The 16,731-nt window shown below is 59.2% G+C and overlaps 1 protein-coding gene across 1 annotated transcript in view; it reads right to left on the bottom strand.

Moving 5' to 3' along the window:
- Nucleotides 1–2,904: 2,904 nt before the first annotated feature.
- Nucleotides 2,905–16,731, bottom strand: part of LRP5 (LDL receptor related protein 5) — a 103,334-nt gene continuing 89,507 nt past the window's right edge. Inside the window, exons 18-23 of the mRNA XM_073217229.1 lie at nt 15,932–16,168; nt 13,923–14,033; nt 12,063–12,299; nt 10,886–11,025; nt 5,610–5,707; nt 2,905–3,366 (exon numbers count right to left, since the gene is read on the bottom strand). Coding sequence (XP_073073330.1) covers nt 3,105–3,366; nt 5,610–5,707; nt 10,886–11,025; nt 12,063–12,299; nt 13,923–14,033; nt 15,932–16,168 — 1,085 coding nt within the window. The 3' untranslated portion in view covers nt 2,905–3,104. The remainder of the gene's footprint in view (nt 3,367–5,609; nt 5,708–10,885; nt 11,026–12,062; nt 12,300–13,922; nt 14,034–15,931; nt 16,169–16,731) is intronic.

Genomic DNA, 16,731 nt, shown 5'->3' with positions numbered 1-16,731 from the left:
TGGGACCCCAGCCCTGTGATCTGAGGGTGTAGTCCAACAAGGGCATCCCAGTGCTGTGAAGAGCTGGCTTAGTGGCTCTCAAAAAGGAACGCTGCAGGGGCCAAGAGGCAGCCAGGCCCCACCCGACTCCCCAAGCACCCAGGTTTCTCAGGGACAGAAACTTCCACATCTGCCACATCCCAGCTCCCCAGCATTCTGCCTGGCAGTGGACATGACCAAGATCGGCCATATGGATTTTTTTTCAACTGCCCAGGGCAGCTATCTCTCCAGACGTCTGTGGAAGCCAGGGCCTGAGACCAGAGGAGGCTGAGCTGAGCAAATGGCTCTCCTCTGACAGGGTCGGTGGGGAGGCGTCAGTGAGGCAGGACAGAGACTCAGGGAATCGTGGGTCTCACTGCAAAGAGGGGAAGGCTGGAGGGAAAGGAGCACCCAGTTCTGTGTTTTGGATAAAGGCATGATTAAACAAATGAATGAAAGATGTTCTGGCTTCTTTTCCCCAAGCCTTTATTTCCTCAACTAGAAACTCAGGACCCATCTGCCTGGCTGGGCTGTCATAAAGTATCAGTGAAATAAGCTGGATTAGCTTCACCCCCTCATTTAAGACACAGCTCAAACATCACCTCCTCCAGGAAGCCCTCCAATCTGAATATGATACCATCTGGGCCTCAGCATATCTCAACACTATGCTTCCCCCCCCCCACCTTCCAACCCCCACTTGGGAAACTGCTTCCATCACTGAGTTTGGAGTGCTTTCAAGGGAGAGGCCACATCTGACTAATCTCTGGGTGCCCCAGCATGTGACTTAAATGCAGTGTTCTGCACAGCGTGGGTGCTTACTGAAGACTGACAGATTGACTTGGCACACAGTAGGAGGCCAGCAGGTTGGCCTCCCCCCTAGCTGACCTCATGACAGGAAAAAGGCCAGCAGAGTAGCCTCTGGCCACCAGATGGCACCCTTTGGCCAGGCAATGGCTCCACCAAGGGGCACACCCAGGATGCTGGGGGCAGGGAGAGAGCAGCAGAGTGACTTGACCCTCTGCCCAGGCTATGCAGCCAACAGCTCTCAGCAGCCTAGGCCACGCCTTCCACACTCCCTGCCTAATCTCTGGCCTGCCAGCAACTAGATGTTTAGCTGGGCAGAACGAGCAGCGGTGCTCCCAAGGGTGCCCCCCTCTGCAGTGCATGGCTGGCAGGCAGGCAGGAAAGTGGAGGGTCTCCTGGGGTACCCCCACAGTGCAGCTTCTGCTTTGGAGTCAGCAAAGGCTCCTTGTCTCCCTCTGTCGCCTGCCCAGCCTGAGATTAGTACTTCAATTAGCACCTCTGGGCATGTGGCCCATCTGGGAAGAACAGGAATCCTGGGTGCACTGGGGGGCCCTGGACCCCAGCAGGCAGCTCTGAGGGGCAGGGGATGCCGCCGTGGGCTTGGCAGCTCTGGGTGCACCCCTAGCTCTGCCGGCCCCTAGCTGTGGCGAGTATGTCACCTCTCTGAGCTTTAATAGGTCACAGCTTCCATTTACCAAGGACCTGCTACTTGCTAGGCACGCCTGGGTACAGGCGTCCTCTCAGGCATTATTCACCAGACTTACAACTGTCGGGCCGACGGCGCCTTCCTTAATGGATGGGAGGCCGGCTAATGAGTGGGTAAGGGCTGAAGTGTAGGCATGCAGAAGCAGGCGCCTTGAGTGCAGGTGCCCACAAGGTGGCAGAGGCAGCCTGAGCTGGCCCACAGGACGAGGTCTTCTGTGGTCGTGGCTGCTCTGCACCGATGGCAGGTGGCCTCGTCCTGTGTCTACTCTTGGTCCCAGCAGCAGCAGTCCACCTGTCTCCATAACCATCAGTGTGCCACCTATGACCCCCGGGGCCTCCCAGGCAGCTGTGGGGTGGGGCAGCAGCTCCCCAAGGCCAGTCCCACAAAACCAGGCCCTGCAGGCTGTGTGCCTGGACAAGCCCATCTATGTCCCCTGGCTGAGCAGTCGTGGAGCCCCAGGGGCCGCCGCCCCCATCCCGAGAGCTGGGGCCACAGGACCCGTGTGTTCTGGGGTTCCTCTATCCTGGAGGCTGTCGCCCTGCACTCCCCCAGGGCCACGTCAGGAGGCACATGTGCACTGATTCTCTAGTGGAGGGCATGCCCACGCTATGCATGTGGTTCTCCTCTGGCCTTCCCGCTGGGGTCAGCCTTTCCCCACAGCTACATTCCTCTCTCCGCTCCGAATGTGGTTATCCCTGCCTGGCACCAGGAGAACAGCCCCGCTTCCTCAGACATACCATTATGTGCTGACTTCTTAGTCTCCTTCTGCAGACTGGCACCCCCTCTCCAGGGCAGGGACCAGGCCTTACTTGTCCATCTCCTCCAGTTCCAGCAGGGGGCATAGGGCAGTCTTTACAGACTGCCTGGGTGAGAATGGGTCCGACACCGCCTGTCTGCAGGAGAGGACATGGCAGGGGCCGGGGAGGGCGACAGGGCTGGGGGCTCCCTCCCCCTACCACTGGGGGCCACACAGATGGCAGGGCCGGTGAGGCTCCCCCATCCCCTGCCCCATTGCATGGGGCCAGCACACACAGAGGTCAGACGGTAGCAGAGAAGGGCTAGGGAAGGGCCCAAAGCCCAGGCATATAATCTGCAGAGCCTGGTGCAAAATGAAAATGCAGGGCCTGTTTCTCAAAAATCACCTAAGGGTTTCAAGATGGCAACGGCAGAGCGCAAATCCAGTGTGAGGCCCTTCATGACCACATGAGGTCCCAGCCCTTTCAGTGCAAGCCTGATGAAGAGACACCCATGCCCAGGACAGGTCACAGCTCTGACGACCGCCCCAGGTGGCCATCCCAGATGGGCCAGTGGCCGGCATGCACTTTGGGGGACACTCAACTCAAACGCACACATGTCATGAAAGAATGGCAGTGATGTTTACAAAAAATTAAGTTTATAAATATTTTCTCCACTGTACAAAGTTTTCCCAGGCCTGCCCACCCCATCACTGTTCACATTTTTCATGTTTTTAAAATCCCAGCTATATTTATTTTTTAAATCATAAAATATACTTTTTCTTTGTTCATATTTAAAACTATTTACAGGGGCACAGAGAGGCCAGGGGGCCCAGCCGAGGTCAGGATGAGTCTGTGCAGGGAGAGGGAGGGGGCGGGAAGAGGTGGAAGTAGCTCCTCTCCGTGGCAGGTGAGGGGGGGTAGCTGTCCTCTGCCGACAGGTACTGGCTGCGGGGCGTGGGTGGGGGCGGGTAGGGGTCTGAGTCCGAGTTCAGATCCAGATAGTACTTGCTGGCCTTCCAGCAGCTGGCACTGTAGTCGCTGTCGCACACATCCGTACTGCAGGGCGTGGCAGGGGGTGCCATGCTGCGGACGATGTAGGGCCTGAAGGGGACAGGGAAAGGGGAATGGGACCTCGGTCCGGGGAGACCCACATGCATATCTGAAGGGCATAGGGCCCTGCCCCAGCTGCATGGTCTCTCTGAGCCTGAATATCCCTGCCTCTAAAGTGGGCAGGCCTGCACCTGCCCTGTGGGAACTGGCAGCCCCAGGCCAAGGTCGCCTTTCTGGAGGACAAGACCTCCAGAAACAACCGGGTTGACCATGGACAACTTACTAAACCCCTCTGGCTTCACTTCCTCATTGACACAATGGGGAGGATGGAACAGTACCCATTTCAGAAGGGGATTATGAGGACTACATGCGATTCTTCACAGCAAGTGCTAGAAACAGTGCCTGACACCAGAAAGCGCTTGACAACCGTTCCCCATTATCATTATGTAACGATGGGAGGCAGCTGGCTTGGAGCAGTCACATCTTGAGCTAAAGCAGCCTGACCCTGGAGACGTCTCCTGACCGCCCCGATGACGACACTGCAGGCCAGGCACCGCCTATACTCTGAAATCCTGTGTTGGGCTGCCTTGTGGCCTAAGGTGGGGACTGGGATCTTAGAATGTGGGGCTCACAGAGGGCGGAAAGGCGGAGCCAGCGCCCAAGGAACAGCGGGGGCACTTGAGGCTGGGAAAAGCAGCAGGAGGGTGACCTGGGGTCAAGGACTTAGGCCCCAGGACGGACTGTGTTTGAATCCAGCTGCGGGACCCTCCCTGGCAGTGATCCCCTGCGCAGTGCCCGGTCCCCAGGAGGACCAAATCCAAGTCCATGCGAGCTGCCTTGGTGGGACAGTCCTCTCTTCTCACCCACTGCAGGGCCTGTTTGAGCCTGGAAACCCACAGGCCTGTTCAGCTCCCACCCCCATGTTGTCCGTACTGGGGTTTCATGCCCACCAGCCTGGGTGCGGAAGGGGCATGTGAGGAGTGGGATCCAGGTGTGCTGACCTGTGTCCAGGGGCCAATCAGAGCCTGCAGTGGGCAGGGTGAGCTTCTTGACCTCTGACCCACAGGAACACTGGGCACCTCACCCCCAAGTGGACTACCTGATGGGGTAGGTGGCAGGGGGCCCAGGCCAGTTCCCTCTGTAGGGCTGAGGGCTGCAGCATGCCCCTGGACCACCCCGGTGGAGGCAACGCTGGGGAGTGGCGAAGGCCCCTCGTCGTTGCCCAGCCACCGGAGCAGTGGAGACCAGGATGCGCGCCACCTGCCATCTGATGGCCGTTTGGGACTCTGTGGCTGCTGGGAGCCCTGCTGCCTCAGGAGAGATGCTTCTCTGTGCGGGGCCGTGGCCCTGTTCTGGGACCTGCTGTGGCTCCCTGGTGCCCTGGCCTCAGTCTCTCCCCAGAAGCCTCGTCCACTGCTGGCCCCAGGGCTGTCACATCCGCACCAGCCAGCCGGGCCCCTCAGTCTTTGGTCCTCCCCATGCTTTGCTTGTTCTATCCTGATCTTGGTCCCACCTCTGACCCCCTTTCCCTCCCCCTTGGGCCCCCCTGAGCTCACCCTCCTGCTGCTTTTCCCAGCCTCAAGTGCCCCCGCTGTTCCTTGGGCGCTGGCTCCGCCATCCCGCCCTCTGTGAGCCCCACATTCTAAGATCCCAGTCCCCACCTTAGGCCACAAGGCAGCCCAACACAGGATTTCAGGGTATAGGCGGTGCCTGGCCTGCAGTGTCGTCATCGGGGCGGTCAGGAGACGTCTCCAGGGTCAGGCTGCTTTAGCTCAAGATGTGACTGCTCCAAGCCAGCTGCCTCCCATCGTTACATAATGATAATGGGGAACGGTTGTCAAGCGCTTTCTGGTGTCAGGCACTGTTTCTAGCACTTGCTGTGAAGAATCACATGTAGTCCTCATAATCCCCTTCTGAAATGGGTACTGTTCCATCCTCCCCATTGTGTCAATGAGGAACTCCTGGCCTCCTGGGATGGGGGCCTGGCTGTGCTGCCATAAAAACTGCCTGGTGGCACCATTCAAGGCATGTCTGCACGGACATGTCCCCACTTACAAAATGCCCCTAAAGCTATTTCAAGAGCCCGCTCAGAATGTGGGACTTGGTTAGTGTCCAGCTTCAACACCCAGGCCAGGGCTCCTGCTTGTGGGAAGGCAGCCCGGTGTGGTCCCAGGGCAGCGGCAAGCCCACGAGCTGGACCTCTCTACCAGCATCCTCCAGGCAAGGGGTGGATGTGACAGCCCTGGTGTCCTCCCCACCCCTGGTATGCGGAGGCTGGGGCAGGGTCCCTGTACCTGCACGGTCTCGCAGTCGTGGGAATGTTTGAAGAGTAGAACATGTCCACGTTGTACAAGGATGGGTCTGTGGCAGGGGACGGCGGTGGGTTCAGGATCTGAGGAAAGCCAGGCAAGGGTTAGGGGCCTGATGGAGCAGTGCATCCCCACCCCCTGCCAGCCTCCCTCCAGGGCAGGGTGCCAACGGCCCAGGCCTGCTTGGCTCTGAGGCCCACACCTCCAGGAACCCCTGGTCTGCAGCCTTCTGGGTCAGGGTTGGCCAGACTCGGAAGGTGGACTGGCAGCAGCAGTCACCCCGAAGGCCATCGCGGTGAGAGGTGGAGGCAGCTGAGGTGCCCAGATGCCCACCCTGCTGATGCCAGCTCAGAGGCGGGAGGTCCCTGGGCACCTGCCCTCCCCTGCAGGTGTCCCCTGGGCCAGCGAGCACCTCCCCAGGTTCCTCTGAGACCTCTCTGCCAGCCCCCCTTTGGACCTTCCCACGCTGTCTCCCCCCACACGGTGCAGTCTAATGCCCACGACATATTCCTGGTTCCCGGCGCTCAGGTGGCCCTGTCCCTGCTGCAACCTTGATGAAGCACAGGGGTCCCCACGTGGGGGTGGGGGGGCGCAGGCCTGTGGCCGGCCCTCAAAGTACCTCTGAGCAAATCAGGAAAAGGTACCCCTTTCTCAAGGGACTGTATTGCCCCAAAACTGTGAAAATAAACACAATTTTACTGTGTGAATACACCTTTCAGAGGTGGGCAGCATGTGACCAGCCCCACAAAGGGCCAGAAGGACATGGGGCCTGGACACCCAGCCAGGTGTGCATCTCCCCTGGCAGCCAGCCCGCCTCCTCTGGGTCCACCAGCAGCTGTCCCTGAAGGGGGCACTCCGCCTTCCCACAGTAGCTGAGAGGGAACAGGGCTGACCCTGCATGCCTAGGACCGAATGTCCCCAGGCCACTGAGGGCAGAGGAAGGGCGCTGTGGCTGCCAGGCTGCAGATGCTCCCTGGGGAGGGACTACCCCTCTCTGGGCCCCAGCTGCCCGGTCTCCAAAACGGGGCTGGGGAGACCTGCTTCCTGACACCTGGTGAGTCCCCTACAAGAAGTGCCCAGCCCTTCCAGAGGCACCTGGGCCCCTGCTTCGGTCCAAGTAGCCAGCCTGGGGCTTCCTCGGGATGTGACCCCAAAGTTGGATGGCATGATACTGGGGGGAGGGAGTCCAGAGAGGGGAGCAGAAACCAGGCAGGGTAACCCCACATAAAGGGCCCCCAGCTATCTGCATGCCCCAGGCCAAGGGGCCTTTTTGTCTTCTGCCCACAATTTGACCTGCTTTCTCTTCGCTTCCAATTCCAAAGGCACCCGGAGCCTCTCCTCTGCCCGTGGCCTGTGCCCCCCACCCCTGGGGGCCTGGGGAGTTCAAGGCCAAGGAGTGGCCCCGATGGTCCTCCTGAGACAGTAGTTAGATTTCCAGCAAGTACCGGGGGTGCGGCATGTCGGTGCCCCCTCAGCCATGGGCTGAGCACGGCTGTGCCCTCAGCATGGCCTGGTCTTGGCCCTCGGGACACCGCCTTGGCCGATGGGCTTTTACTGCGCTCAGGTGTTCCTTTTGCCTCTCGCTGGCCACTTCCCTGGCATCCCAGCGCCTACTGATAACTCGTACGCTGCGCCTCCTCTGTTCTCTGGCCTCTCTCCTGGTTGAATCGCCACTAGCAAAGGCCACCTGACAGCCCTCAGCACAGAAATACAGGCGGGTGCCTCCTGCCTCAGTACATTTAACTACATTCCAGAAACAGCAAACATTTAAATAAAAAGCATGCAACCTTGAGAACATTTAGAAAGAGAACATGGAAAGAATGGTTTCTTATGATCAGAGCTGGGCAGCCTTTCTGAGCTTTCCAAAAAACCAAAAAAAATCCTCGGATGTCCACAAAAGATCTCTTAATTTACTGCATAAACAACAAAATACACCATAATCCAAATCAAAAGACTGGGAAAAAAAATATCAACACACATCTTAGGCAATGGGCTAATTTTCTTAGTATGTCTATATGTAAACAGACCTTACAAGTGATTAAGAAAAATACCAACAACCCAATATAAAAAGGACATTAATAAACCCTCCTGAGAAAATAAAACCACAAAGGTTACTGAACATGCAGAAAAGATGTTCAATGTCATATGTAATGAGATAAATACAAATTAAGATTATACCACCAACCATTCTCACCCTAAATTAGAGCTGTGGGCAGTGTTCAAGAGGGACAGGCCTGCTGGTGTGGGGCTTTGCTGGTGGGAAGGTGGACTGTCCCCTCAGGAGGGCCACTGGGCAAGGGAGGTGAAGATGACCAGTGCTCGGCCTCCCGCTGCCTCCCCTCGGGAGGACAAACGAAGCGTAGGGGTCCCATGCAACGCAGCTGGAATAACAAAATGCCCATGCGACCTGATGCCCCCACACCACCTTACCAAGGCTGCTGTTCAGCCACCAAGAAGAGGGTAGCACTGCCCGAGGAGCAAATTCCAGGGAAAGGCAGGGTAGGGGCAGCTGGCCCCACCATCTGCCGAGGAATGGGGGACCGGGTAGTTACCACGTGTTTAAAATGGGGCCATGATAGCGCCACCTTCGAGAGTGGGTTGAAGTGGCATACGGAGAGGGCTCTCAGCTGGGGACCGTCAGAAAAAAACTAAAAGCAGTTTTTTAGAAAAAAGTGCCAGTGTTTTACCTATTATAAAAAAAAAAAAAAACTCAGAGAGGAGCTATCACTACCTTCAGATGCTATGATTTGGGTTTTAAAAAGTACATGTGAACCACTCTGTATAATACTGCAATATGTGCCATTGTACATGTGTCCAAACGCCCAGAATGCGCACCACCAGGAGTGAGCCCTGCTTAAAACAGGTGACTGTTTCAGGACTGTGTGTCAGGGCGTTCACCACTTAGAGCACCACTTGGTGCAGGATGTTGACAACGGGGGAGGCTGTGCATGGGGGTACAGGAGGTACACGGGCAATCTCTGTACCTTCTTCGCAATTTCGCTGTGAACCTAAAATTGCTCACAAGAAAACAGTCTTAAAAACAAAGGCGTAAGTATGTAAAACTGATGGAATCTGAGTGAGGTCTGAGGACAGCCTATCAGCGTCCTGACTGGGACACTGTACTATTGCATGGACTACGTATCTGTGTCCCCCAAAATCCCTATGTTGAAACCTAATTCCCAGTGTGGTAGTGTCAGGAGGTGAGGCCTCTGGAAGGCCATGCGGCCGTGAGGGTGGGGCCCCATGCAGGAGGTCAGCGCCCTTGGGTGAAAAGCCCTGCGAGCGTTCCCTTGCCTTTCTGCTGCGTGCGGAACCCAACTGTCTATGAACCAGGAACGGAGCTCTCATCAAACACCAAGCCTGCCGGAGCCTCGACCTCGGACTTCCTGGCCTCCAGGACTGAAACCCCGCTCGCGGTGTGAGCGAGCCAGGCTGTGGTACTTTTGTGAGAGCAGCAGAGAATAGCACAGCCAGCCATGGTTCTGCAAGAGGTTCCCACGCGGAGACTGATTTAAGGGTGGACAGTGTGAAGGGCGTTGCTGCTTCTAACGGCTCATGAATCTACAATTATCTCAAAGTGAAAAGCAAAAACATGACTCTGCTGGGAAAATAAAGTCCACACTGGCACACTCGCTCGTGTACAGATTACCGTGGGAGGACACACGAGGACTGGCCACAGAACTCGCCACTGGGGGCTCTTGCTCTGGGTGAAGGGGGATGTCTTTTCGCTGAATATTCTGCCATACATTTTGAATTCTGTATCACGAACATATATCCTGATACAAAATAATGTCATTAATTGAAAAACAGCTGGCTCCATGCAAGTTTCTTTTTGGGTGACGAAATGTTCTAAAATGGTGGTGGTAGTTGCACGACTCTCTGAATATTCTGAAGCCCAGCAAACCGTACACTCGAAGTGGATGAATTATAGGGTATGGCAATTCTATCTCAATAAAGCTGGTGAGAAAAAGAGCTGGCTGCTCAGTGTTGTCTCACGCTGCCGAAGATGATCCCTCCAGCTCCTAGCAGAGCCTGGGGACCGAGGAGCCAGTTTCCTGGGCCTGCTGGTGTCTGCATGGGGGCCCAGGGGCTGTCCTGGAGGAAGCCTGGCCTTCCGCAGCTCCCTGGTGCTCTCGGCTGGTACATGGGCCTGAGAGTCAGGAAACCGCAGCAGCGGGCAGGGCGACAGGAATGATGGTGGGCATTCTGAACTCCCAGCTGCAGGCTCCTCGCTTCTGCCACCCCTAGACGCTGCCAGGCCCTGGAGCCTCCCGGGGTCTCGGTTCCTATCCTGCACACCCGAGGTAGCAACCTCCTCCTCTACATTCTTCCTCCCAGAACCTGCCATTGTTGTTGGATAAGAAGGGGACAACAGCCCAGACACAAGTGGCCTCCAAAGGGGAAGGAGGCCCAGCCCTGGTGGTGGGGCCCGCTGGGGACGCCCAGAGGAAGCGCGAAGGACTGTCTTCACCTTGGGGAGAACAGTGTTGCAGGAAGTTGGGCGTTTAAGAGTTTAACAGCACAGAATCATGTGAGGTCACACCCCGATGTCTCGTACACACAATCACACCTGGGCACCAAGCCCACCCAGTAGCCCTGGGGCTGTGCTCTCGGAAGTGGCGGTCCTCCCCAAGCCAGCCCTGGGGAGAGGGTCTGCTTGTGCAGGGCTGGGGCACTGGAGGCTCCAGTGCTTCACGCTCTGTGCAATCATTTCTCTCTCGCACGCGGCCCGGCCGGGGTCAGCCCCTCACCCCATTCGGGCTGCCAGGGAGTATTTAAGCCAGAAGCCACCTGTGAGTGCTTGTCCTTTGGAAAACCAGCTATTTTCTGGGAACCAGAAAGGCTTTGGGTAGAAAACAGGGTACTCCGTATGGGGGCAGAAAGGGGAAGCTGGCACAGACACACACGGGGCACCCTGTCAGCCCCTGCAGAGGCAGCTGCAGACAGGGCAGGCCTGCGAGGAACAGAGCTGCCACCAAACACTGAGATGCCCAGCAGCAACCCTCGGAGGTAGGGGTACAGGCAAGACCTCCACTCTTGGTATCTGTATGTGGTCTCCAGATTACCCACAATGGACAAGGAGTATCTGTTTCTAAATATAGAAAACTAAAGAGAAAACCCAGGTGTCCAGAGGGAGCAAAGGGGGCGTGCTCACCATTCTCCATGGTGGGGGAACAGCTCGTAACCCTAGAAGCATTGCCTGGCCAGCCAGTAGTGGCGGGGACCCCTGGCTGGTCAGGCCTCCTCCAGCCCCCACTCACCGGTGGGTGCAGCGTGGCCTTGGTGCTGGACGAGCTGCTGGATGAAGCCCCGGTGACGTGGTTCCGGTCGTAGAGGGGCACCCCGCCCCGGCCCCCCATCAGGCTCACGGAGCTCATCATGGACTTGCCACACGAGATGCCTGGTGGGGGTGGGACAAGGTGAGTCAGAGGCCAGGCCGCCCAGGGTCAGGGCACGCCCCCTGGGCCCTGCAGCCCAAGAGAGGCCCTGCAGCCCAAGAGACCCAGGTGTAGGTGGGTGGGTCCTGCCTGAGGAGGGTCCCCACCCTGCAGGCCCTCTACCCGGCACCAATGTGAATCTTTTCAGTTAAACAGGAGGGCGGGAAGGAACTCAGTAGGCTCTCAGGGAGCCTGCCTGACAGACAGGGCCCCACTGTCTGGGGGCTGCCGCAAGGTGACAGTGCCGCCACATTGGACCTCCCCGACCTCTCAAGAAACCCAAGAGAAACCCCACTACCCCAGGGAGAGTCAGGCCACATCTGCACAGACATCAGGGTCCAGTGAGGTGGCTCTGGGCAGGGAGCCAGGACAGGAGAGAGGGACCCAGGGCTGGCACGGGGCAGTCCCTACAGCGGCCCTCGAGCTGCCCTCCCTGACCCTCTTTGGACTCAGCACCTACTGACCCCACCTTCTTGGCTACACCGTGACATGGCATGAACAGGTGTGGTTCAGCCTGGAGGAATGGCCCCCAGGCAGCTACATACATGGCCTCCAAGGTGTGGGCTCCTGCTGGACCACATCTCAGAAATTCTAACTGCTCGGCCCCAGGACCACACCCAGGACAAGGCTGCTGCTTGCTATGTCCTGACTCCTTCTGCTCTAGAAAGCCTAGTTGCACCCATTTCCAGGGGACACGAGGATTTGAAGAGGACACAGGACATGCCCCAGGAGAACACGGAAGGACAAATCCCAAGAGTTGTCCCCACACCTCCAAGGCCAAGGGACAGGTCCTGGCTGTGCAGGCCTCTGTGTCGAGGATTCTGATGCCCAGCACAGCTCAGCAGGAAAGCCTGCACGCCGGCATCCTTTAGCGACGTCTGCCACGGGCATGAGGGGGCTGGTGGCAGCATTCCGGGTCCACTAAGCCCTGGTCCCACAGAGACCACTGAGGGGCTCCCCCACCTCCGCCCAGGGCCCCTGCACAGCCCAGGCTCCTCACCTGGGAAGGGCCCTTGCTGGGGGCCGCCTGGGGCTATGAAATTGAGAGGCAAGTGGGGCGTCCCGCTGACATACTCGTGCGGGAAGGGCCCCCCGGCCGCCGTGTAGCGCTGTCGCACTACACGCTGGCACACGAAGTAGACCCCGCCCACGACAAAGAGAGAGAGGATGATGCCGATGACGGGCCCGATGGTGCTGCTGTGGGCTGGGCTGTCGTCAGAGGGCGGCTTGGTGATCTCTGCCGGAGAACAGACAGGAGAAGGTCACAGGAACAGGCTCTCTAGCCCCAGGGTGGGCGCTGTGTGCTTGGGGGTGGTTCTGCCTGGGCCCACACCCGCTGCCGGAGGGCAGGGGGAAGGGGACCACTGGGGGTGCATGGGCAGCAGGCTGACCCCCACTGCCCCTGCAGCCGGCCTGGAGCACCCTCCTCCTCCTCTGCTGCCACCTGGCTAAACTCTCCCTACTTCCAGACAGCCCCTCAATGTGACCCCTTGTGCAGCCTCATACCCATCCTTGTCCGGCACTCTCAGGGTGGCTGAACACAAGTGCACCAGCTTGTCCCATGAGTCATGCCCTTTGTGCAGCTGGGCAGCTGACCACCAGGCCACAGGAGGGAAGCAGGTCGGCGGGGCCCAGGGGCTCCAGGCCTGTCTGTCATGGACTCGACCCATGCTTAAAAGCTGGGCTGGGCTGACAGACGTACCCAGGGTCCTGGGTCTTTACCTGCAAGGGCTTGCTGAGCCCCGAATGTCTGCCTGACACAGAGGCCTAGGATCCTGAAAGGCCCTAAGTGAGGGTAATGTGAGGGGCAGAATGCGACAGGATTTGGACTTGGGGGCTCAGCCAAACCCACAAAGCTAGGAGCAGGCTCAGGGCTACACAGGTGTGCCCAGGGGTCCTTCTGGACATGGCGTGACAGCCAGGTGGGGGTGGCTCCACCATCCAAGCCATGGGGGACAGCAAGGAGGGCTCTACACTCAACTTTGACAAGAGGACATTCCCTTTCCCACCAGGCCGGCTCTGTGATCCCGAAGGCAATCCGCTCCGTCCCTCCTGCCAACCAAAGCCCACAGGAGAGGGAGAGAAACTGCTGGCCCCAGTAATAAGACTATGGATAGACACCAGCCCTGACCCCTAGGGCCCAAGCCATGCTGTCAGACTGGGCCCGGCGGCCCCGCCGCTCACTGAAGACGGAACCTGGAATGCCTGGCCTGGGTGACACGAAGGCACAAGGTGCTGTGAGTCCCTGGGGGCTGCTCCTGCTTCCCCACCCATAAGGCCTCTCTCCTGCAGTCAAAGCTCTCAGCCAGGTCCCTCTGTAGTATATGGCATGTCCGTGTTCTACTTGCTGGGGCTCCAGCTCCCTTCCTGTCTCATCAGAGACGCCCTTCAAGAGCTACTACCTCTAGGAAGCCTCCCCTAATTGCCCTGGCCTCACATCCTCTGGCCCCTGCACCCCTGGCTGCATGGGCCCCGCCACTGGATGGTCAGAGAACGTGTGTACATGTGCACATTGCACCTCCTCAGCCAGGCAGCAGGCTGCCAGGGAACATGCCCCACCCCCATCAGGGTAACCTTGCCGCCTGACAGATGCTGCTGAATGAGGGCCTAGCAGGCGGAAGCACGGCCCTCTCAGGCGGGCCTCTGCGCCTCGGCCCCAGGTGGAAAGCCCCACGGCTCCCAGGCTTCCCCTCCCCTTCTCAGCTAAGCCTCCCAGCTGCCTCTTCTTCCGGGAAGGCCTTCCTGCCTCCCCCCAAGCCAAGGACTCCTGGTCCCCACAAATGGCCCCCAGAATGTTTCCTCATCCAGACCCCACACTTTTGGGGTGACCACTCCCCTGCCCCGTGGGAAGACCACTCACCACACATGAGCTCATCAGAGCCGTCGACGCAATCGGGGAAGGAATCACACTGCTGTTTGATGAGGACGCACTGGCCACTGGCGCACCGGAACTGGTTGGGCAGGCAGACAGCTGCAAGGAGGGGCCTTGAGTTCAGAGAGGCCAGAGGGCACCATGCGATGGCCACCAACCAGTGCTCCCTGCCCTGCCACCTGAGACCCAAGAGAGGTTCCAATACAGAAGGGACAAATGGGACTGTTTCTAGAGCAGAGCCGGGCAGTGGTCACACCAAATCCAGTCTTCAGCCTCCCCTCCATGGCTGCTGTTCCAGGGCCTACGCATCGCTGGGCTAGGGCAGGCAGGGAGAGACCGCCGCCTCCCCGAGGTACTTGAGGTTCCTTCCACGGGCCAGGCCTCCAGAGCCAGCCAGAAATAAGCCGGCACCTGCCCCAAGGCTCTCCCGGGTCACCTGGGAGGGGAGAGCCCACTAGAGGAATGCCCTGGAAGGGGCAGGGTCACAGCAGAGCTCTTGGGGGAGGACCGGGGAGGAGAGCTCAAGCAGGGAAGCAAAGCAGCCCTTTCCAAGTGGCCTAGGCAGCTCATGGTCCCCCGCAGTCGGGGGAAGGGAGAGGCTGGTCCTGCAGGCCACACTGTTACCTCACCACTCCAGTGAGGACCTGGAAGGAACTGCAGCCCCGGAGGAAGGCAGCGGCCCCAGGCTCTGCCATCACTGGCCCCCGGGCACATCCTGCCTCAGCTCCCCACCTGCCTGCCCCCGTGCCCCTCTCTGGGAACTAAAGACAAGGGGACCCTGTCCTCGCAGTGTGGGGGACGATTTCCTGGTAGCCAGGCAGGGGAGGAAGCTTCTGAAACAGGGTGAGCCGAGAGCCCGCACTAGACCTGCTGGAGGGACTGCATCTGACACCAGGAGGGGCACTCCGTGTGGGAGGGCAGGGGGATGGCTCAGGGGTCCTGCTGCTCTCTGGGACGGGCGCCAACACTCTGTGTGCCCAGGCCAGGGCCTGCAGCAGGGCTCAGCACAGGGCGCTTAGGCCACAGGTCTGTCATAACTGCTGCACTCTGCTCTGGGAGGCCAGCTGCGAGCAGTACATGAACCAAGGAGCCCGCCTGCGTTCTAGTACGCCTTTATTCACCAAAACCCACGGTGGCCTGGATTTGGCCCTCAGGCCGCAATCTGCCAATCCCTGGCCTATCGCCTCCATCAAATCCTCAAAGGGTCCCCGAGTTGGAAGATTTAACTGAGGCTTTATAAAACCATCTGGGGAAATGACCCTCAGGCCCTCCTCTTCCACAAAATGGCTACTCATCATGACAGGGAGGGTGGGTGGTGACCACACAGCATCTGTGTATCTGAGAATAGCACCCTGCAGCTGCGGGGGGGGCAGCTAGAGTGACCCATGGGCAGCTCCGCAGCAGTCATGGGGCTGAGGCGCTAACAACATACGGCAGAAAATAACCGAGCAGGTGCTCCACAAAGGGAAATTTCAGAGGGTGCACAGAGACACGTTTCACTGTCAAGATCCGAAGGAAGACCCTGCTGGTCTGAGTGGACCGGATGACCACACCGACCCTGTTTTGTCACTCCCGACTCAATGAGCTGGAGACCACCCAGGAGTAAGCCCTACCCCCACACTGCTTGGTGGAGGGCAGCACGGCAGTCTGGGGTGGGGAGCAGCCAGAGTCAAGTCACGGAAGCCCAGCTGACCCTTGGACTTGCCTTGGGTTTCCGTGAAACCCTCGACTCAGTGGAGGCCGGCAAGCCAAACTGCTTGGCAGGACAGGACGGGGCCAGACGGCAGAGCTGTTCTCAGCGGACCTAAAACTAACCCATCCCCTCCCAGGATGAGGAAGGCCCGGCAGTACCGCCTGGGCAAAGGCTTCACAGTGATCTTTCTCGCCGGCGGCCGGAGGAGCCCACGCTCCGGGAGGGCGAGGCTCGGGGGACTGCGGCTCTCCAGGAAGGGCACGGAGGGGGCGGGGCCGGGAAGGGCGGGGCGGGGCCGGCTCACCGTCGCAGTCGGCCTCGTCCGAGCGGTCCTGGCAGTCCGCCTCGCCGTCGCAGCGCAGGCGCAGGTCCACGCACTGGCCCCGGGCACAGGGGAACTGGGCGGCCGAGCACACCGGGCAGCCCTCCTCGTCGCTCTGGTCGTCACACTCGGGGAAGCCGTCGCAGCGCCAGGCCCCAGGGATGCAGTCAATCTCCCCGGTGGCGCAAGCGAACTGGTCGGGGGAGCACGTGGGAGGCTCTGCGGAGGGGCAGAAACGCCATCACACGCCGCCCCGCCTGGCGACGCGAAAACCAGGCGATGTGCTCCTGGGTGTCACGGCAGGGGACACGCTGCACTGGCGAGTGTTGTACCCACAGTTTCCAGACCGTGCCCTGTCCGCCGTCCCCCCTCCTGCCCCAAGGTGACGATGGCGGGGTTAATAAATACTTGCTGAGCGGAGACACAGTCTTTGCTGTTTTGCTTACTGTGGAGGCGAAAGGGGGCCCTTGGAAACCTGGGTTTGCAGCAGAAGGCTTCGCACCAACAGGAGCAGAAGGCACTTTGGGCTGGGAGGCTGGGAACAGCGTTTCTCTGGGCCCTGGACCTCCTCACAAGCACCCTGAGGGCCCTGAGCCAGGTCTCTTGGATCCTGGCTGCCCCGCTGGCTGGACACCCTGCCTCTGCCTGCCTCTGGGGCCCCCTCTGCCAATCTGGTGCCGAGTCTGCGCGCGTGTCAGCTTGTTCACCGGAGCATCCGCTGCACTGTTGCTGGGAGTTGGGAGGGTCAGAAAGCAGGTGGTCAGCACCCACGCCTGTTACAT

Source organism: Manis javanica, chromosome 11 (genome assembly GCF_040802235.1).
Source record: "Manis javanica isolate MJ-LG chromosome 11, MJ_LKY, whole genome shotgun sequence".
Classification (NCBI taxonomy): Eukaryota; Metazoa; Chordata; class Mammalia; order Pholidota; family Manidae; genus Manis; species Manis javanica.
This window is presented reverse-complemented; position numbering and strand designations above follow the sequence as displayed.